The sequence below is a fragment of the Gopherus evgoodei genome, chromosome 7, assembly GCF_007399415.2.
Source record: "Gopherus evgoodei ecotype Sinaloan lineage chromosome 7, rGopEvg1_v1.p, whole genome shotgun sequence".
NCBI classification, from domain to species: Eukaryota; Metazoa; Chordata; order Testudines; family Testudinidae; genus Gopherus; species Gopherus evgoodei.
This window is the reverse complement of record NC_044328.1, coordinates 49,747,412-49,770,342: the sequence shown is the minus strand read 5'-3', so window position 1 is coordinate 49,770,342 and position 22,931 is coordinate 49,747,412. Positions and strand designations below refer to the sequence as shown.

The 22,931-nt window shown below is 37.9% G+C and overlaps 1 protein-coding gene across 4 annotated transcripts in view; it reads left to right on the top strand.

Annotated features, from left to right (window-relative positions):
• The window catches only part of CABCOCO1 (ciliary associated calcium binding coiled-coil 1), an 81,264-nt gene that overhangs the window by 6,609 nt on the left and 51,724 nt on the right, over window positions 1–22,931 (top strand). For all 4 annotated transcript variants that reach the window (XM_030570852.1, XM_030570851.1, XM_030570854.1 and 1 more), the window contains exons 2-5: window positions 5,504–5,613; window positions 10,240–10,409; window positions 14,669–14,813; window positions 20,837–20,909. In XM_030570852.1, the coding sequence (XP_030426712.1) occupies window positions 5,504–5,613; window positions 10,240–10,409; window positions 14,669–14,813; window positions 20,837–20,909 (498 nt within the window). The remainder of the gene's footprint in view (window positions 1–5,503; window positions 5,614–10,239; window positions 10,410–14,668; window positions 14,814–20,836; window positions 20,910–22,931) is intronic.

Below are 22,931 nucleotides of genomic sequence, written 5' to 3'. Positions count from 1 at the left end.
TCAAAGAGCCAGATGAACGTTGTTTAGCCACATCAGCTTTCTGTTTTGCTTCATCTTCCTGGTCCTTTTTTGTAACTAGAGCTGCATAATTTTCAGGATGGTTACGTTTTACATGCCACCAAAGGTTGAAACTTTTCACGGCACTTGCTTCACTTGTCTTGAAGCTATGTGGTTTGAGCTTGCCATTCACTTCCTTTTCCACCTTGCACGTTGCCGATTTCTTCTTTGCTTTTCCCCAAATCCCAAATTTGGGCTTTTCAAATTCAAAAGTAAAGACGTCGTTGAGATCATTTTCCATAAATCGGCTATCAATCATGGGGGGCAGATTTGATTTTTTTTTTTTTTTTTTTTTTGAAGCCACGGCCAAATCTTGTGCTGCTACTGCATTCAAATGTTTCTTGTTTTGAACTTCGAAAAGCAATTAACAAAAACATTACTTTTTTTTTAATAATGTACCTGCTTGTGATATCTTAACCACTTAAGGTACTTCAAATTTATTTTGGATTTTCTGGACAAAAATGATTGCATTTTCTTTTTACACAAAATTATTATCAAAGTATTTTTTAATATTTTAACATGTTTCTTGCAGTTTTAATGAAGTAAGAAGTATTTTTAATATACATAATGAACATAAATTTTCATTTATAAATTGCAAGTTAGTTTTTTTTTACGAAATTTTGTGGTAAAAATATTCAAAATATTTTCCAAGTTTTTAATTAATATCTCAGAAATGCTTTAATATAGATATATCAATTAAATTTGGTATGTGCCATAACATTAGTACGTGCTATCGCTGTTCTACAACATTAATTGTTGGGCAGTAATGAGGCTACACGTTACAAGGTTGAAAATAAACTTTAACAGGAAAGCGGATTCAAATTGCAAGCACAATCCTTTTAGTAAAGAGACCAAATTTTTGGAAATATGTTTTGTTTCATCAGCCTGAATAGATTATACAAGAGCAAATCACAAGTTCTATCTTGTATAATGTTTCCAGCATGATGAAGGAAAAACATATTGTTGTCAGTAGCTACCGATGTGGTGCTCTGCTCTTTGTCGATGATGATAACAGTCGACTGCGTGCATGTTCCCTCTGTGTGCTGCCCCGGCTCTGCGCGGATAGCTGACACAGCAGACCCCGAGAGAACCCCCAATAACCACAGACTCTAGTAAGGTACGAAGGAACCCGAGCCAGGTTTATTGTCAAATGAAGCACAGTAATAGTTTCCTATAGACTCTACAGGACATACTACGAATATGTGTCCCTGGCAGTGGACACAGCTCAGTCAGTGGCGGGACACTCCACTGCTCCCTAGGCTAGACAAAGATGTGCACTCCTGGACCTACTTTTATACAGTTACAGGACAGATTACTCATCCCTACTGATGTATTGAGGTACAGCCTCTTGGCTCATTAGGGTGCTGTCTCCCCTTTGATCATGTTGTTCCAGACAAACAGATCTATCCATCATGCTGTCCTGTCTTTAAGATGCACTTGCCTATTCCTTATTGTGTCTATGGAGTGTCCTTGTATCGGGCTATCCAGGTGCCATCTTGGCACAAGTTCCTCTTATTAGCACTTATATGTGAATGCACCTGCTTTTAGCAACCCTCTTCTCGCCAACTTCTGTGAGTGAGGCCTGCCTCTGGCTCACAGCCCACCTTTTGCTTAGCAATGCCTGGAAGTACTTTGGTTCAGGCTTCAGGCCTCAGACTGGGCCTCTGACACAAGAGTTTATGTTTCAGGGCCTCATCTTACTATACATATTTCCAAAAATTTGTTCTCTTTACTAAGAGTACTATGCTTGTAATTTGAATCCGCTTTCCCATTAAAGTTTATTTCCAACGTTCTATCATACAACATCATTCAAATAAAATTATTTAAACTACAGGCGTCGCAAACTAGGGGGACTGGGCTAATTTTATTCAATATTTTTTAAATCTTCAACTATTTAACAGATTTAACCCTGGAATATCCTTTAATGCTAATACATGCATTAAAATGGTACTCTTAATTTATTTTGTATAATTAACTGTTTCTGAGAAAACTTCAAAATTTTAATCTTCTTAGAATTATACAAACAATTTTACTTATTACTTATTTTTCAAATTTGGAACCATAAATTTTAAATGTAATAAATAATAAGCAAAAATTATTAACTTATTATGGAACATAATATTAACCTTCCTTGCCAGGGGCAGGCAACGACAAACCTTTCTTGAAATATGAAATAAAAATGACCAACCGCCAGTTTGGGATTCCTATGATTTAAATAATTTTGGATAATGTAATATGGTAGCACATACTAATGCTAAGACACAGACATAACTTCATTACTTTATATTAAAGCGTTTTTGAGATATTAATCAGAAATTAACTTTTCATCACCTCCTTGAAGGGACTGTAGCTCTCTTAGGAAGAATTTTAGGACATGTGTTCACAGAAATGTTTTTTCTTAAAATGACCTAAGGATTGACCCCCAAAGTTGTGTTGGACATTTTCCAATCACTCTGGATATATCACAGAAATCACTCCTAATTTATGCAAAAATGTTTATTGTATATTTATATGCCTGCTGCATGCGACTTTTTCAGTAAATTTAAAATTACAGACAGTGCTGCCAAAAGACCGTTGAACAGATGACATATAAAATAAGTCTGCCAGAGTGATACGGGAGCATGTACAAATGAACAAATGTACCGGTAATGGGAGCTCGTGTGAGAAATGAGCTTAAGTGGTTAATATCTCTTGCAATATCTTAATATATCAATAACATAAACAATATTTTTTTTGCAATATAGCTGTTTGTGATATCTTAAATGATGCGTCTTGCGTCACACTTTCCCATAATCGCAGCACGCAGCACATCTTGTTGATCAACCCTTAGATTAGTATCTGTTGATACTTCTTTTGTATCTAACTAATCTACGTGAGTACGTACTCGCCTAACCTTGGCAGAAGAGTGGAAGCAGTCTGCAGTGTTGCGGGATGTCTGATAATTATCTGATTCTTTAATAAAACATATCTCCAAAAAACTTCGTAATTTTGTATCTGTACATTAAATCTTGATTTCAGCCGAAGTGAGAATAACTGTGACATATTACGTAAAGTGGTAAAGTAGATGTTAATATCAGTTGTTATACAATCTGAAACTTTTTGGCACTTTTAGGACTTTCTTGCTAAATATCATTCATTTTGGATTGAAAATGAAAAAAAAACAACAAAAAACGGAGCAGTGGAGCAGTCAAAATTTTCTCTCTGGCTCCACTACAGCACCGGGTGAAAACCTGCAGTTCCAGTGCTCCGCGCTCCAGCTCCGCTCTCCGCTCCAAAGCCCTGGTTACAAATGTAGCTTGCACCCTTTACATGTGCACGCACAGAATTTGAAGAGCCATTTTCAGACTTTGGAACCTAGTTGCCATGTTTAGTTAATTTATTTTAGGTTCACATTAGGTTTAGGCCACAGATGTCAGTTATAGTATATTATATGATTTAAATATTAAAGATGTAAAATCATATTTAAATGTTTACTGTATAAAAAGTGTGTAAATTAACATATCAGAGTACCCTACATGTTTGTTTCTCTGAGAGAGAGAAATGGTCCTATATTAAACTACATTTCAGAAATGTGGGTAGCAGCCATTTTTTCAGCCTTGCTATCATTGTTGCAAATGAATTGAAGGGTTATGCTGATCTGTGACACTGGTAGTAATTTATGAACTCTTTAGTATTGTTTCTAATGAAGCAGGAGGTTATTTTCAGTATTTGTAAAATGTTAGTATATTGAGCTACTTGTTTGTGGCTGCATGATAGGAAAATAATCTCGCAATATATTGTACTCTATATAATAACGTTATTAACATAGTTTTTTTCATAATAAATGCTTTATTACCATTAAAAATGGAAGCAATTACATATTACTTGTGTCAGAAGTTTTTATTTTCTTCATTGCTTTCATGCTGTTAAACTGTCTTGAAACACTGTACTTTAGGTCAATATTGTTAATAGTTGGAGACTATAAAATGAAAAGCTAAGAAGAGTGAGTATTATCAACTATAGTACATATGAAAATAGACTAATTCTTAACCAGCAAATATTAGTGTGTCCAGTAGATCTTTGATACTCATTGCTTCTTGCAGTCCTGTTTTCTGCAGCCATAATCAGCCGCCCAGTTACGCCATGTTCAAGGTTTTGGAAGTCATGCTACAACTCTGCTGCAGCAAAGGGGGTACTCCGCAGTGTCTCTCTCTCTCTATGGCTAAAAGTAGAATTAGCAGAGCACCAGTCCAAAATTGTACTCCCACCTTACCGGTACTCTCACGGCCTTGAAGTGTGAATGTCAGTAATGCTAAAACTGAGCTACCTTTGGAGGCTTTCTTCCATTTCTCTCTGTGTGTAACCGAGCACAAACCTTATTCCAAGAGCTTAGTCCCTCCTCATTCAAGTCAATGAAAAAGTTATTATAGACTTCAGTGATATATGATTGAATCCTAGGAGTATAAAAATGTATACAATTCATGATATTTTAATGCTACTAACACTTTCTTTTGCTTCAGTACAGAAATATCCAAAAACTATTAGACAGATATTCATTTTTGCACAGCAATTCCATTTTAAAATTTTGTAATGATATAGCTTCCATTTTAAAGTGCTTTGAATCCTCACAGCAAGGCTGAATCACAGTTAGTGAAATGTTGCTGAACATAGTTTGATTTTGTCTAAGCTTGTGTATGAACTGTTCATCACAAGTTCATCTGCACCAATTGCAGGACATTTTAGTAGTGTAGACTAGCCAATAGATAAGTGTCAGTCACTGACGGTGATTTCATAACTTTTCTTGACATCTTGTTTCATTACCTAACTATTCTAATAACAAATTTTTATTTGCCTACTGATTGACTTTCTAAATTTTCCCACTGAAGTCAATTATATAATCCAATCAAGTATTTCCCTTGTAATATTTATAATATTTCTGAATGAGTATTTCTTATTCGCACTACAGGAGAACAATTACTCTCAGCACTATGAGTATACATTTTCCTGGGAAAGTAGTTGTATAATTTAGATCACAGTATACATTTTCTAGTTTTTTTATTGTTAGATTATTAGAAAATCATGTATTTATTTTTAATTGTACAGAATTAAATTGTCAAAAATGAGTTTAGTGGTTAACATCCCACTGAGATGAATAGGGAAAAGTCAAGCATTTGTTTTTCTGGGTACAGAGCAAATAGAATGATAGAGCTGTGTCTGTCTGTAGAAGTATAAGTTCTCCGTTAGTTTAAGGTGGATGAATAAATTATTTTTCATGTATCCACCTAACTTCACCTCCATCCCTAAACACTGTTACTGTCTTGTATTTCTGGCAGAAAATTACTGCTGCATTTCTGTTTTGGTGTTGGATGAATTATCTTTGTATGTACATTCTGTAAAGGTCTTTGAGATCAAAAGTGTTATATAAATTAGATGATTTTTTTAAATACAATCTATTGTTTTTGTGTAGGAAGAAGGCCAAGAACAAGATCCTGTAGCTAGAGAGATTATGGCATGGACGTTTCTTTCTCTTCCCCAAATTAGTGCTTTGTCAGAACAAAATGTAGAAGGGGTTCAAAAGTAAGTAACTATAATATATAGCAAATATAGATAATGCTGGTGCTTGTGGTTTGGTGAAAGAGGGCTTGTGTGATTTATCCGTCAACTGTTTTTGTTGAAGATATCCAGAGTGTTAACTGATATTGATCGTTTGGTGTGGTCTTGCCTTTATAAAAGACTTATGTTAAGTCAAATTCTGGAGGTGGTGGAAAGTAGTGAATTTGTTACTTCCTCAATCTTTCACTATGATACTAATTCATGACTTTATTGAAATTAAAAATCTCATTTGCAAAAGAAATGAATGATACTTGTATTCTGTGCAAGAAAATTATTTCAATATAGCTGGTTAAATTAACTCCACCAGCACTGCAATATGTATTTATGTATATGGGCAAATGGCATTTTTGGAAGACCTGTATGCTAAGTGAATGATGATTTAACCCAATTTTTGGGACACTTGTGGACAATGGAAATAATAGAGTAAATAAAAAAATATGTTGGTCTCAGAATGTACTCTCCTCCTATATTCTCTCCATCTTTTCATCTTTCTTTCTCCTTTGCTCACTTCCTTTGTATGGATATTGCAAGTTGATATGTTTTTGGAAATTTGAGATTTTTAAATATATATCAGATGTGATTTGTTTCAAAAGTGTTCAGTGTGTTGGGCTAACTACTCCCATTGTAGATAATGGTAAAGCTCCCATTGACTTCAACATGAGTAGAGTAGCGCAAAACTGTGCACTTTAAACTGCCTCCTCCAGTGTCTTAGACAACAATTTTAGGTTTCAGATTAATATCTAAAGCTGAAAAAATAAAGGAATTTGGATATAATGAAAATTGACCCTTAGGAAAGTGGGAAAAAGCATCATATGAAGGTATCGAAGTTCTTAAGGATTTAAGAGTCAAACTTTAGGCATCCACAATTGAATGTGTTGGCCTTAAGTTTCAGGGGTGACATTTTCAAAACTGCCTATGTGACTGAGGAACACACGTCCCACTGAAAAGTCACCTACTAGTGAGTTCTTAGCACGCTGAAGTCAATGGAACTTACGCTCTAAAGTTACTTAGGTACTTTTGAAAATTCTGCCGTTAGTGGATAAATACAAATGTTTTAGGTAAGATTAAAAAGATTCATTACCTTGAAATACTCTCTCTTTGTTGTTAGAAAAAAGATCACTTATTGCTGACCTAGTGGGATTCCATAGAGAAACTGGAAAGACATTTTTCCCCATCTAATATTAAAAATTTTTCTTTTCCCATTTACTCTTTTGCCGTGCACAATAGATCTTCTACTTGTAGCATTAGAGAATGGAACATTCACATCAATTGAGACCAAATTTCATTATCACCCTGTAAAACAATTTCTTGTCAAAATCTCTCATCTAAGATTAGAAAGGAAAATACTGAGACACCACACACATTCACAGATGGATCTTTAATTATGACGTACTGCATTTGACTGAAAAGAGGATGCTTCAAGGGCATTTTAGGTAGCATAAACAATTTAGTACCAGTATTGAAACATCTGTGTCTCACCATAGGGCATCATTTTATACTGTAAAGTTTCCTGGCCACTGTTGTGCTTGATGGACTGTGTGTCTGGTGTGTTATAGCAATTTCCTTGTTTTATCTATTGAGCCAAATATTTTATACTGCTGCCCACCACTATAGTACCTGAGCATCTTCCATGAAAAAAATAGCAATAGTAATAATAGAAGATATATAAAGAATCTATCATTGTGTCAATCACATACATTGCAGAACACTGAAAAAATGAATATCAGAAAAAACCTAATTCCCTTGAAATACTGATTATGAAAGCATAGTGTTGGCAAAAGCTTACAAGACAGAGGTTATGGACTGTTTCAAACTTTGGAAAGTTCATAGTTGGCCACACTCCACTTCCATTTCAGTACATGACTAAGTGTTTTTAACTGACTAGACAAATTCATCATGTAGAACAGAAGTAATGCTTTAAACAAAACTTAATGAATTATGTTCTTTATATTGTTCACTAGTGAGCCTTTGATTAATAAAACACATTTTTTTTTGTATTCTTCAACAATTTCACTTTTCGGCTTTGTGAACACCATGAACAAACAGTTAGTTGCCTATTCGTATATCTGATAGTACTTTTGTTTTTTAGAAGGGAATAAGAAGTGGAGAAAAATATTCAGATTTTTTAGGGAAGTAAAAACAATTATCACAGTTGGCACCGTTACTAGCCATCTTAATTGAGAGGCCAAGGACTGAAAGAACATGGAAGCTAACCTATTTTCTCTAAAACACAGTTGAGGTACATTGGCAGAATTGCAAACTGAAGTCCCCAATCCTGTCCACTTCTAATCTATTACATTAAGGTAGAAAAATAAAGAAAAGAAAAAAAGATAGTACTAATTCTGCATTTAAATACAATAGGCATAAATGAATATAGTCAAAAAAAGCATGGCTTTTCTAAGGAGAAATTGCTCCTTTCTAAACATAGTTATTTAGAAAAAAATAAAGATTATGAAAATTTTTCAAAAGCACCTAAGTGACTTAGGAGTCTAAGCCCTATTAACTTTCAAGGAGACTTGGGCCCCCTAAGTGCCCAAATTACTTTTGAAAATGAAGCTTATCCTACTAAATCAGTTAGGCACTTTTGATAATTTTACTCAATGTTATTTAATTGGATTTTCAGATCTAATGTAAGGTTTGTTCATAAGGGAACTTTGAATAACATGAATAGCCTGAGATAAGGAGCAAAGTCTTATTATCAATTAAAAACTTGTGTAGCAGTGAGAAATAGAGTCATAATGAGAGAGATAAATGGTAAGGAGGTCCCCAGAAATCAATAATAGGGTGACTGAGGAAGTGTACAGTGAGTTGATGAAAGTTGCTTATGGCACTGTGCAGTTGATTAGTAAAGATTTAGAGGATTGTGACAAACCCCAGATGGATTTAAACATGTTGAGTATTAGACAACTTCATTGCAGATTAAACTAAATTTTGAAAAAATGTAAGCATGAGTGAAGAAATTTTGTGTTGATGAATTTGCAGGAACCACTGAGAAAAGAGACTTAAGAGGAGTTAATTCAGTTACAGTGCCTATTCAGTACAGTTCCAGTTAAAAGGCAAATAGGATGCTTGGTTATATTAAACATACTAAGAAAAAGAATACCGAAAATTACATTATATTGACAAAAAATACAGCCTAGGAAGTTTTCTCTATTCTATGTCATCTGATGGGTTGTGGAGGCTGTTGCAGTCAAGGGGAGGCCCTATGAGCAGGCGCCATTGAAATTGCATTGTTGGAACATGGTAGGGGTCAGTGTTTAGAGTATGGGCCTGTGCATGAATGGCCGTGGCTTACCACAGATACCCTAGGAAATATTGCAACAATAAATGGTGGTATGAGAATTCTGCCATTTGATGCTGAAATTGCACAAAAATGACTTGTGGGATTTTGTCACCATCCATTCTGAGCCTAAACTCTAGCCCTGATTTGGCCTCAAACACGATCCTCTAGCCTAAACCTAATTTACATCTTAACACTGTGTACATGACCCATTTGATTTTTGAGTGTTCCAGACAGATTTCTTAGTACAACATAGTAAAATCAATTATCATCACCAGTGAGTATTATGTTCATTATCATTATTATAAAAGCAAGTGTCACGTTATCATGCTGTTTGAGTCATAGTGTTGTGACAGCAACCTCAACTTTGCTCTCAGATGGAACTGCAGCTAGGACCTTTTTGTAGAAAGTGGAGTTGCAATGAAGCTTACTTTTATAAGTGTATGTGGAGACAGGGTTCATGGTATTTTCCTTTCTATTCTCATTTCACCCTAAAACTTCCCAAGGAAATAAAAGCTGATTTTCAGCTTCATTTCACTCAGTGATTCGTGAATTTTAGATCTTTATATCTGTTACATGTTTTGTTACATAAAAGACTTTTGGCTTTGTGGTTCCACATCTCACCCTAAAGATACAAGACGGGATACCCTTGATCAGTAAAAACATGCCAAGTGCACCCGTTGATATACAGATGAAGTCGTCATACCATTTTTTTCTTCATAACTTACACTTAAATATGATGTTATCATGACTTGTATTTTAATATTTCTTTGGGAAACATGAAGAATTCATCCATTCATGCATCCGACGAAGTGAGTATTCACCCATGGAAGTTCATGCTCCAATACGTCTGTTGGTCTATAAGGTGCCACAGGACGCTTTGCTGCTTATGAAGACTTGGGTTCATGTTGCTATTTACTGATTTGTCCTGTGAACAGCATTAATGTTTTGCAGTGGTCCCCAACCTTTTTCGTCTAGTGGGCACCAGATGAAGGACCGTGGCGGCGGTCGAGAACCGGCGGCATTTCAGCGGCGACGCCTCTGGATGATGTCACGTGTCAGTGGCAAACGGCGTCATCCAGAGATGTCACCGCCGAATTTCGGCAGCATTTCGGCTGCATTTCGGCGGGTGCTCAGCCACCGGACAGGACGCGGGCACATATAGATGCTCCCGTGGACGCCGCGTTGGGGATCCCTGATATATTGAATGATTTAGCTGAATCAGATGCCAGGAGTACACACGATTGCTGGCAGACTAAATCAAACTTGTGGAATCTCACTTGATTTTACACTTCACCTTTCTACCACAGAAAACTGGAAGAGTTTCTGAATTTCAGACAAATTAAGACATCTTTGAAGGAAGCTGTTTTACTAGATTATTATGTGTCGGGATTTTGGTGGGCTAAAGAGATGGACTTCACTCATCTACAGCTCTCAGGATTCATGGCCATCTTAAACTTTCTGTTGGAGAACCTCAGCAGTGAGTATAATTCTTAAAATATTCACTTGAACAGAAACTTTGCATGTTCTCAGATTAATTGTTTTTAATGTAAGAGGTAATATTTTTTATTAGAAATAAATATTAAATGATTCATTTTCTCCCTGAGTATCAGCATGCTGTGTAAATTGTATTTTGAATATAACTCTTGGCTGCAGTTAAACTTTGATTCCTTTAGAACAGAATAGGTGAATTTTAAAAAAAATTAAACACATAACTTTTTTACCATATTATTACCTTGCAGAAGGTCCTTGAATAGAATTAATTAGGAATTTTGCCAGAATTTACATATGCTTCATGGTTAGGAAAATTATTGTTAGGAATTTCAGTTGTCTTGCTGCAGAGTGTTCACTGCACAAATACCTTAATATGAATTAACTGTACTAACAAAACTATGGAGAAGAATGGAAGCATGTCAGAAATAAGTTTTCCCGGGTGTATGTGTGTGTATATATAATACTATAGGAAGGACTGGTAGTGTTGCCTGTTGTTAGGGTTTCCTGACATTTCCCATTATAAAACCCTATTTTCAGTTGCTTAAAACTTTGTTAAACTTTAGCCATTTGGGCTGAAATTTTCCATGCCAGGTGTCTTCCTCAGGCCGAATTTTTTTGGAAATACTTCAGTTGTTTCAATGAGGATGTGGAAGAATGCATTGTTTTGCTCATGCTAAAATATCCTGGTGACCTTTTTTTCCTCTTTTAAGCGATGTAGCATCTCATGCTTTGGAGCAGGGACTTGAAATTAGGAGGAGGGTGGCTTGTGTATCAGGGATGTGTCTTTCTCTGTCCTTGTGAAAATCTGCCCAAATTTGGCCAACTTATAAACTTTTTGGGGAAAAAATCACTATTTACACATACTCAGTGAGATTTTTTTTAGATTTTAGCAGCTAACTCACTGAAGATTTTGTCTCTACTGGGCATGTTCCATCCTGGGACTGAGCAGGACTTTCCTTGCAGTTGCTGTTCTGCTATGAGCTGTGCCTCATCTGAGAACAAGGGAGTCTGTCTCCTGTTATCTCAGTGACCCTCCATGTCCCCCCTTTGAATGAGTATGGAGAAGAAAGCTGCCTTTTCAAATGCAATGGGAACATGACCTGGACCTGAGAGAGGAGATTGGGATTGGAAGACTGGAACTGGAACCTGATTGGAGGGGTAGGGAGACTAGAACCAGAAGTTGGGGTGCAGGGTGAGATTGAGACTGGTTAGCAAGGAAACAGGGGTTGGAAGCTAGGGAGAAGACTGGGACTCACTGTGCAAGGAGACGGGGACTGAGAACCAGTGTAGGGAGGTGGGAGGAGAGGACTGTGATTGATTGGACAAAGAGACCGGGGAAAAGAGGTGAGTGGAAAGGTGAACACTAAGACTGAATGAGAAGCTGGAGGAGGCAGATTAGCATGTGGGTTTAAGTTTAAGCATGTGCTGAATTCCCATTTAAGTCAGTGACCACTTTGACATGTCTTTAATGTTCATCTTGTGCTAAAATGGTTTGCTGCATGTGGTTGGACTTAAGCAAGTGCATAAAGTTAAGTACATGCTTAAATACAATGCTGAAACAGGACCTGAGGCAGCATAAGTAATACTGCTTTGGATTGGTGACCTGTTAGTTGTGCCTCAGTTAGAAGATTGCTAATTCAAAGTAGGGCTTGTCTCAGACTGCAATCTAGCTTGAAGATTGAAGCCTGTAGAAAATATGGCCATGGACAGTATTTGATGCCCAGATTTGATCCCTTCAGATCCCTAAGCACCTTCAACTGCTACTGAAGTCTGTGGGAGTTTATGGTGCCCAGCACCTCACAGGAGTGGTCAGGGCCTCCTGTTCCCTTTCAGGTGTGACTTCTGTCCCTTCTTCATGTTGTTGTTGTAACCCCACAGCTTCACTCTTTCTTGCTTTACTTCTAGGGGACTCCCCATTTGTTGGCATTCCCAATTCTATCATTCAGTCTTTCCACTTCCTTTGGCTTCTCCCTGTTCACGGCCCATTTTGCGTATCTAGATTACTCTCTTTTTCCACCATGGCTATTCTCTGATACCTCTGTGTTCGGCGCAGGAGGTGAACTTTACAAGGTTTTGATTTCTGAAACACCATAAGCATCTTGTAAGTTGTTTTTTTTAATTTGTTTCCTGTACAAAGAACCAAAGGAGTAGATCCATAGGGAATTTAAGTAGTATGGTAAATAAACCTGCCGTTACACCAGTGTTGTGTACTTATCCGCTTTGAAGTCTGGATTCATGATAGCATAAAGGAACAAGTAAACTGCTAAAAAGCTTCTAGTCCACAGTAGTCCTGGTAGACACACAATAATGTTAAAGCCTCTTTCTCATCAAACCAAAGTTTCAGTGACTGCTATAAGAAATTATGAAACATTTGCAAATTTTCCTCTGTCAATCTAGTTTATAAAAACAATGGTATCGTCACAACCTTTTGAATTTTAGTCTCATGTTGGTAGGACTTTTTCAAAGTCAGTGGTAGAAACAAAGTAACCGTCTAGTTAAGTACCTTATATGGTGACAGAACGGTGGATGTTTTGGTAACTGTATCTTTCATAGTTTTAGTACTATGTTGCCCAATATGATAGGTATAATTGTAATCTGAGAGTAATGGCAATTTAGTGTAATGTCTTCAGATAAGAAAAAAAACGTTGTGGAAATACACCTCTACCCCGATATAATGCCACCCGATGTAACACGGATTCGGATATAACACAGTAAAGCAGTGCTCGGGGGGGGGCGGGGCTTCATGCTCCGGCAGATCAAATCAAGTTCAATATAACGTGGTTTCACCTATAACGCAGTAAGATGTTTTGGCTCCCGAGGACAGCCTAATATCAAGGTAGAGGTCTACAGACTACTTTTTCAGAAAGTACACTCAGCACCTAATTCTAATGTCACACCAGTTTTAGTCATCAAAATCTGTGTCCTCAACAGAGTTGCTCTGAATTTATGCTGATATGAGTGAGAAGAAAATTAGACCCCAAAACTGATCATGGCAAGGATTATTTTGGAGAGCAGGTCATATGAAACACTTTTTTCTATGCTCATATCCTTTATTAACTAGGTAGCCCCATATTAGTAAATAGCTTATCTATCTAATTCCATTGAGGAAACTTAGTCTTCTATATGCAGCCTGTACCAAACATCATCAACAATTTAAAATAGCATAAAGAAATTATGTAATGCCCCATGTTTTCATTTGCTATCCTAATCTTCAACTGTTGCTTTCAAATCTCCTTTCCATTGTCGTGAGAATTGCATCTAATCTTTTACTAATATCTATCCACACTGAAAAGAGATATGCCTTTATCCAGGATAGTCATATCTTGTTACACAGAGTTTAGTGGACTACGATTTGCTTTTTCACATTATTGCATTTCTTTCTTTTCAACTATAACCAAAACAAACAAACATTACCAGATGTTTCAATTGGAAAGACTGAACTTGACTCCTCTGACCGAAGACTTTCTTGTTGTAACATTTATTCCCATTAGGAAATGCACATTAAGTTTTGACAGCAAGGAGAAAGAAGTAGTATAAATGGAAGCCATGAAAACCTCACATTTTGGCCTGTCTTAAATGGTTAAGAGAGAGACTTTTCGAAAGCACAAATGGGTGTTAGGTGCCCAACTCCCATTGACTTTTTTATGAGAGTTGGCTATTTGACTGTCCTTTATGCCTTTGAAAACCTGTCTCCCCAGTTTGATATGAAAACTTTTAATTCTAATAAAAGTAAATTTATTTACAAATTTAATCAATCCTGTGTGACTGGATTAAATTTTTCAAAAAATACTGAATACCCCAAGTGGCATCTGATTCTTCTATTTCTTCTTCATGTTGCAGTTGACAGCATCACAAGTGCATGAGCAGTACTGGATATATTTTTTAAAAGATTCATAACTATACAAACCATGCATCTGAAATAGAATCTGTCCCTGATTCTCTGTTCATGTAATTATGGTGACAATATCTGAGTAAATAAACTATCAACTAAGAAGTTTGTATGTCATCTACTTTTGTCCCTACAGGACAAAGTGACCATCAATGGTGTTGTGAAGGAATGTTAAGAGTACTGTTGTTTATAAGAATAATGGAAAAAAGCAATAAAATTTGTCCAGTTTTTAAAAAAAATATTCTACATGGCTTCACATGCAACTATTCAAACATTAAAAAAGTCTCTCAGTACTGTGCCAAGAAAACATCTGTCACATCTATGTTTAGTTTTTGTTCTTCTGGATTGAATTGCAGCCAAACGTATTACGCTAGAAGACAACATAAAAGAGCTTGGGAGAGCAATGGCTGGAATAGGGGAGTCTCATTCAGAAAAAAGTGGTGGCTTGGATTTCTTCAGTGTTGATCAAGCCAAGGCTATAATCAGTTACTTGAAGATCAGGTATGTTTATATTCTAATACAGGGGTTCTCAAACTTTTGTACTGGTGACGCCTTTCACAAAGCAAGCCTCTGAGTGCGACCGCCCCTTATAAATTAAAAACACTTTTTAATATATTTAACACTATTTTATAAATGCTGGAGGCAAAGAGGGATTGGGGTGGAGGTTGACAGCTTGCGACCCCCCATGTAATAATCTTGCAACCCCCTGAGGGGTCTTGACCCCCCCGTTTGAGAACCCCCATTTTAATAGTTCAGCACTGTAAAGTATCTGCCAATAAAAAGAGAGGGTTATTTAGTTTAACATGATCAAACTTTTGCCAAAAACTCCTGAACATTACACTAACACCCCCCCCAAAAAACAAAACAAAACCCCAACAACCCAAAACCATTTACTTAAGTAACAAGTCTCTGACCTCAAATGATACAACCCAACGACTTCAAAGTTTAAACTAACACTCTATCCTATTTCATGGTCTTGATGGTGAAGATTCTCTGTTCTTGAACTGGACAGCAGCAAGTTATTCCTTTTTTTTTTTTTTTTTTGGTGAGGAATGAAGAGGGGAGGGAAAGGATAGAGTGTTATCTTAATGATTCAGTTATAAATGGAATAGTTTTAGGCCTTAGTCCAGCAAAGCACTTGATCATGTATGTAACTTCAAACCAGTGAGTAGTTCAATTGATTTCAGTGGGATTACTCACGTGGTTAAAGTTATGTACTTTCTTAAGTACTGTACTGGCTCATGGCCATAATGAATAAATACTAATCATGAACGTTATTTGAGAGACAAGGTGGGTGAGGTAATATATTTTATTGTGTAACTTCTGTTGGTGAAAGACAAGCTTCAAGCTACAAAGAGCTCTTCTTCAGGTGACTTTCATCTGTTTAACCTTAAGAAGAGCTCTGTGTAATTTGAAAGCTTCTCTATCTCACCAGCAGAAGTTTGTCCAGTACAAAATATTGCCTCACCCATCCTGTGTTTCCGTATCCTGGGACCAGCACAACTATAACAACACTGCAAACATGACAATTATTTGACTATGTTCAAAGCCAAGTTGGGATGGTCTCATGAATGGATTAGGAAATCCAGTAGCATTTTATGTACAATGCTATTCTAAAAATCATTAGTGTGTTGCCTTTCCTAGGCAGCCTGTATAACAGTACAAAAGAGGTCTATCACCAGCTTGTAAACTACTGCCGTTGTAAGCACAAGAAAAGATGTGGCTGCAAACAAGCAGTAATATGTATTTTTTAAATGTAACAAATGAAAGGCCAGATAGTGGCTTATCCTGCATACCAGTGCAAGGGAGTAAGGAGACGTAAGACACGCTTTACCCCAATATACCATACCATTTGTTTCCAGCACATGACAGGTGGCATGCGCCACAGAGCCACTGTATCCCCTGCTTTTGCAAGTGGGAAAAAAGGGATGAGAGGTACTGGAGAATAATACCTCCAGCACACTGAGGAGCATACACCGTACTAGGTATACACCTGTGCAGCACACTCCCTGTCTTGAGCAGTGGGGAGATGAGATGGGGGATTCTGAAAATCTCACTCCCAGAGTACTCCAGGCAAAGTGCAAAAATGAACTGCCCCTTGCTTTGGACTAGATCAAAATGTCATGGTCTGGCCCTGAAATAAAAGATGTCTTGGTATTTAGGAATGTCATCTTAACTTTTTATCTTTTTTTTCCTTCTAAAACTTTCATATGTTTTTATGGAACAAAGGTTCTTTAATTGAAAGACCACAATGGCTCTTGGATAACTATGTATTTAGACTGATCAGGTCCATGTAGTTCATAGTGTTTTGATCTACAAGACCATAGAACTAGTCTTACTTCCACTGAAATCTTAACTTCAGTGGGGGTAGGATCAGGCCCTATACCTTTACCAGTGGAATATTAATCCGGCTAACAGCTAATCTGGTTGTTAATCAAGGGTGTGCATGAATATTAAAAATCCTTCCCAAATTTGTGGGCAAAATATATATACATACACTAAAGTATACCATTATTTCAGTTGCTACATATTTTTTAAAAAATAAATTGGTAAATTTAAGCTTTGAAGTTGTTTTCAAATTATACAAACACAAAAATAACTAATTTTTGTTACATTTTTGCTTAATGTATTTTCATATCTTTCTTTTATTTGTTTAATTTTTAAATTATAGATCTGTAGCTCTTTATCCTCAAAGTGAATATGTTATGTTTCAATTCAGATCAAATTTTTACAGTTGATTTATGAATCCCTGAGATGTATAAAGGAAATAGGGATGAATGCTTAGCTATATCGGCACAAACTGTTCAGCAGCTTTCAGGTTTGGTGAAAGATGACTGTTATCCTCTTTTTCATTTTGTTTCCCTTCGCAAATACACATCAGCTTATTTCTTGCCAGTTTCTTTCAGGAAACAGTTGATCTAGGAAAATATGTCAGTCTTAATCACCGTCACCTGCTTACATGACATCATAAAAGCTCCTATCCTTTAAATAGTTACATGAGTAAAATTAATCATGTGTGCAATTGTTAGTAGCATTGGTTCCCCCCAAAAAATCACCATTGGTAACAACAGAAACAAAGACAAGTACATATAAATTTGTATCTCTTAGAGAATTTTTGTCCTCAACATAGGATTATGGGTGCTAGGTTAAAAATAGAAATGAATTCAGAACTTCCAAAATCATCATAATGATTATGACATTTTATTTATTATACATAAGAGACAATCCACTATAATATACCATTAAATATTTTTTGGGTATAAAGAGAGGATTTGATTGTTCAGCACTGTCATTCTGGCTCCTTTCTGGGCACTTTCAGTAAATACATAAAATAAAAAGGTCTAAAACTAATGGCTAATAAGACAAACAAGGTATTTGATTTATTAGTCACATGTCTTTTGGCCGGGGTGAAAGTAACTTAAAGGACTTACTAGTACTCTGGAGTCCTTAGGAGGGGGCAGGGCCTCATCCAGAAGAAGTGTGGCCTCTGCCGGAAGAGATGGGGCCTTTAAATCCCCAGGTGCTTTAAATCAGGATTTAAAGGGACCAGGGCTGGGGCTGTGGTAGCAGCAGCTGGGAGCCCCGGGCCCTTTAAATCACCCCCCTGAGCTACCAGCTACGGACGCAGCAGAGCCCCGGACACTTTAAATTGCCATTGGAGGAGGCTCCTGGCTGCTGCCACTACCCCAGGGCCCCGGCCTCTGGTGGAGCTTTAATGGGATCGGGACTCCGCTGCAGTAGCAGCAGCCAGGAACCCCTGGCCCTTTAAATCACCGCCAGAGTCCCGCTGCGTCTACCCCAGGGCTCCAGGAGCAGGGCTCAGGTGGCAATTTAAAGGGCCCTGGAGGGTAGCGGCAGTGGGAGCCCCAGGCCCTTTAAATCACCAGCTGAGTCCCACTGCTGGAGCGCTGGGGTAGCAGCGGCAGCCAGGGGCTTGGGCGGTGATTTAAAGGGCCTGGGGCTCCGGCTGCCACTACCTTCCTGGGCCCTTTAAATCGTCCCTGGAACCCTGCTGCCAGAGCCCTGGGGTAGCGGCGGCAGAGCTCCGGCGGTAAGTTAAAGGGCCTGGGGCAGTAGCAGTGGCCAAGCCCTGGGCCCTGTAAATTGCTGCCCTAGCCCTGCCGCTGCTATCCCAGGGCTCTGGCAGGCTCCGGGGACGATTTAAAGGGCCCAAGGAGGTAGCGGCTGCCGGAGCCCCAGACCCTTTAAATAGCCACTGGAGCCTCGCCCCCGCTACCCCAGGGCTCTGGGGATTATTTAAAGGGCCTGGGGTGGTAACTATGGCAGGTGCACCAGGCCCTTTGAGTCACCGCTTGAGCCTTGCTGCCTCTTCCCCAGGACTCCAGCAGCAGGACTCTGGCAGCAATTTAAAGGGCCCAGGGCTCCAGCCGCTGCTGCTGGGAGCCCCAGGCCCTTTAAATTGCTGCCAGGGGAAGCTGATCTACCCCAGTATGGCGTACCGGGATGTACCCGCTTACTTTCACCTCTGGTTTTGGCATTTACAAATGATCCACACTAAAATGTTACCAAAAATGGCAAAGGAGGTGGGGAAGGTCAGAGTCATCTGAAAGTCAAAATTTTCTGAATTAGTTCCAGATAAATTATGAAGCCTGTGTAAACATAGGCGTATATCTCACTACCAGAACATGGCAGGAATCAGAACTGAAGTATTGCAGACAAAATGTACTGTAAATGGAATGGCAGATACTGTAGATCAAATTAGTTGTGCGTGTAATCTGTGCCTGGTGAAGAGAATTTGTAGTTTAACATAGCTGAATTTCTTGTTTATATTTCTGTTTTGTAATCCCAGTTTGTTTTGTTAAGAAATTAAACTGAGTGGCTGAAATAGTTATATTCTACAGTTACGTTTTGTAGGGCCTGCTCAGTAGATACAGTTAAGTGGCCAGACTTTCAAAGGAGCCACCATAAAGTTGCCCATCTACTTACATACACAGAACTGTTTGCGCACACACAAACATAAATTCGAAAGCTTTGCAAATGCATTTGTGCAAGTCTGTTGGAAAACTATTATTATTATTATTATTATTATTTATTTATTATTATTATCATCCAAAAGGCACAGGCAAAACCACCTCTGTATCCCCCTGATTCTGGGCTGCTCCCAGGTCTGGAGAGGCCACCAGCATTACTTGGACTGCTCTGAGGTCTTGTCTAATTACAGCAGCTGACCGAGGCTGCTCTCTGGGCTGCAGCACTGCTTAGAATCTTGTGATCCTCAGTGCTATGGCTCCACTCCTGACCTTCCCGTATGCCTGGACTCATGAGTGGGTCCTGGGGAGGCAGCTTTTATGGCTGTCTTGCTCAATTCCTGCAGTGGCTGATATTGCAGATTAAATGCTAACTGTGTTTCTGGCATTTCCAGTGCCTTACTATTGCATGCCTGTATAGAGGAACAAGAATTCTCTGCTCTCTAGAATTCTGTGAAAGAATACTTAAGCAAGGTTAAACATTTTTCCTTCTAAACTAGTTACTCCAAATTCTTCCATATTGTTAAGAAATGTTTATAAAATTTTTGTGGTGTTAACACTAGGAATTACTGCTTTTCACCTCTGTCAGCTGTTTCTATATTGAAAGATAGGATTGCTTCTGGTGATTTTTTTTGGAGGGATGGGGGGCTTTAACAATCTGGTCAAGAGAACTGTATTATTGAAATCAATGTATTTTTTCAGACACTTACTATACTATACATGTATATCTTGTATAACATAGGAGAGAAGATTGAGCCCTGTGGGTCTCAGCAGGTGAGTGTTTAGGAGGTGACGTGCCTTCTGTGAATAAAGACTCAGACATTTCAAGATGTTTCTGTTTACAACTGCAGTTTCTTGGAGCCATGACAGGAGTGTTTGGTGATCAGTGGTACCAAATGCTGCAGGTGTGATACAACAGGATGAGTCTGGGTTTACATCCCTTGTCTGTGGACAGGAGGGTGGCTATCCATCAGCACAAATGCTCTCTCAATACCATTGCCTTGGCCTAAAGCCTGAATGAGAGAAAACTAAGGTACTAACAATTGAAAGGTAGCCTTAAGAGACTATCTTTACTAACTTCTTCATTCCTGGCTTGGAAATGGAGTGAGAGGTTGAGATGCTGGGCATTAATTTGTGTTCTGCACAAACTGAAAGTCCAGTTGGCTTCATTTCTACTCCCATACCATCACGAATAATAAAGACCCTGCAGGTCAAATTATGCCCTTATAACAATTAACTTTTGAGTCATTTTTCAGAGCAGAATATTAAGCCCCAAAATTCAATTTCACAATGGTAGGGCTGATATCTCAAGTGTCATATTGAGTTTATTATAACTGATATGAATCTTGTAATACCTGAAATGGTTTACATATTGTAGCTAGAATTAGAGCTCAAGAAGTGTCTCTTCTTATTAGTGCTCAGGTATCTGTCACCTTGACCTAGAGAATAACTCCTAGGGTAACAAATGTGTTTAGAATACTTCCTTTCCAAAGATTTGTGGTTGTGCTGGAGCTGCATTTTCTTTTCTTTTTTCAGTTTATTTCAACACTATAAACTATATGAATATCTTTTCCACAAACCCAGGGAAGAACTTGTAATAGGCGATGAGGTAAGTAATTTATATGAATAGAACTGATTAAGCAGAATTATTTAATGCATGCCCTGTGTCATCTGTTTTATGAAGCTCAAAGCAACTTTGTCAAAATTGCTCAGGTGCTAACAATATAGAATAGCAGATTAAAGAATAGAAGTTAGATACGGTGATATAGGTCTCCAAAATGAGTTATGGGCTTAGAAAAATGTGGTTTTCTGGTTATAATGTTAAATCTGTTGAGTTAAAAATATCTTCATGTACAGTATTTATAATAATGATCTTCAGGATTTTAATTAGATAATGCATGACTCCACTTTAAAATTAGTACTCAAATCAGAAAAGATTACGTACAGTAACTCCATGATAACCACAGTTCTAGTATACCTAGGCCCATTATTTTTAATAGCAGCTATCAACAGATAATTATATTGATTGTACAGGAACTTTTTAATTAGACATGCAAGACTTCTGAGGCACTCAGGAAACAACAGGTGATTGTGTTGATAAACTTTGTCACATATATCTTAATTTTTATGCGTGTGCATGGACACATTTATCAAAAATGCATTGACTCAAGATTTAGCCTTTAATCAAATGTTCAGGTTCATCTGCTTATTTCTGCTTGACTCTACTAATTGAGGATATATTTCACAATAGATTGAAAAGCTTTTATGCTTTTATTTTATGAGAGGAGGCAATCAGTTGTTTTGCTAAAAAAGGTTGAATTTTAGCTTATAAATATTAATGGAAATAAAGGGAAAAAATGTTCAGTATTTTTCCTTTATGCTTGAAGCTGGCAGTTTGTGTTTACAGATGGTACTACCCAATTTCTTCCATGTTTCTTCTGACGGGCTTAATAAAACATATGAAAGGTTTGCTTCTTGAAGCAGTCATTAGCATTTTAGAGAAACTACATTTTACCTGTAATAGTGCAACAGGGCATATTATCATTCATTGACTGAGCTGAATCCTAGCTCCCCTGAAGTCACTGGCAAAACCCCATTAACTTCAATGGAATCAGGATTTCCCTTTGTCTTTGTTGTTTCATTTTTCAGTGTTAGCTAACCATTCACCTGATTAGCTAACACTTGCATACTGGCAAAATTATTTTTAAAAAGTGAAGCTTCAGGTAAGAAATTGTTTCACCCATACATTTTGTAATTTATGAGGTATATTACATTTTTAAAAGCAGCAAAGAATCCTGTGGCACCTTATAGACTAACAGACGTTTTGGAGCATGAGCTTTCGTGGGTGAATACCCACTTCTTCAGATGCATGTGGTGGAAATTTCCAGGGGCAGGTATATATATGCTAGCAAGCAAGCTAGAGATAACGAGGTCAGTTCAATCAGGGAGGATGAGGCCCTGTTCTAGCAGTTGAGGTGTGAAAACCAAGAGAGGAGAAACTGGTTCTGTAGTTGGCAAGCCATTCACAGTCTTTGTTCAATCCTGAGCTGATGGTGTCAAATTTGCAGATGAACTGATGCTCAGCAGTTTCTCTCTGAAGTCTGGTCCTGAAGTTTTTTTGCTGCAGGATGGCCACCTTAAGGTCTGCAATAGTGTGGCCAGGGAGGTTGAAGTGCTCTCCTACAGGTTTTTGTATATTGCCATTCCTAATGTCTGATTTGTATCCATTTATCCTTTTCCGTAGAGATTGTCCAGTTTGGCCGATGTACATAGCAGAGGGGCATTGCTGGCATATGATGGCGTATATTACATTGGTGGATGTGCAGGTGAATGAACCAGTGATGGTGTGGCTGATCTGGTTAGGTCCTGTGATGGTGTCGCTGGTGTAGATATGTCCAACAGGACTCCACTGGCCATCACATACAGCCCCCAGCTAAAACCCCTCCAACGCATCATCAAGGATCTACAACCCATCCTGGACAATGATCCCACACTTTCACAGGCCTTGGGTGGCAGGCCAGTCCTTGCCTACAGACAACCTGCCAACCTGAAACATATTCTCACCAGTAACTGCACACCGCACCATAATAACTCTAGCTCAGGAACCAATCCATGCAACAATCCTTGATGC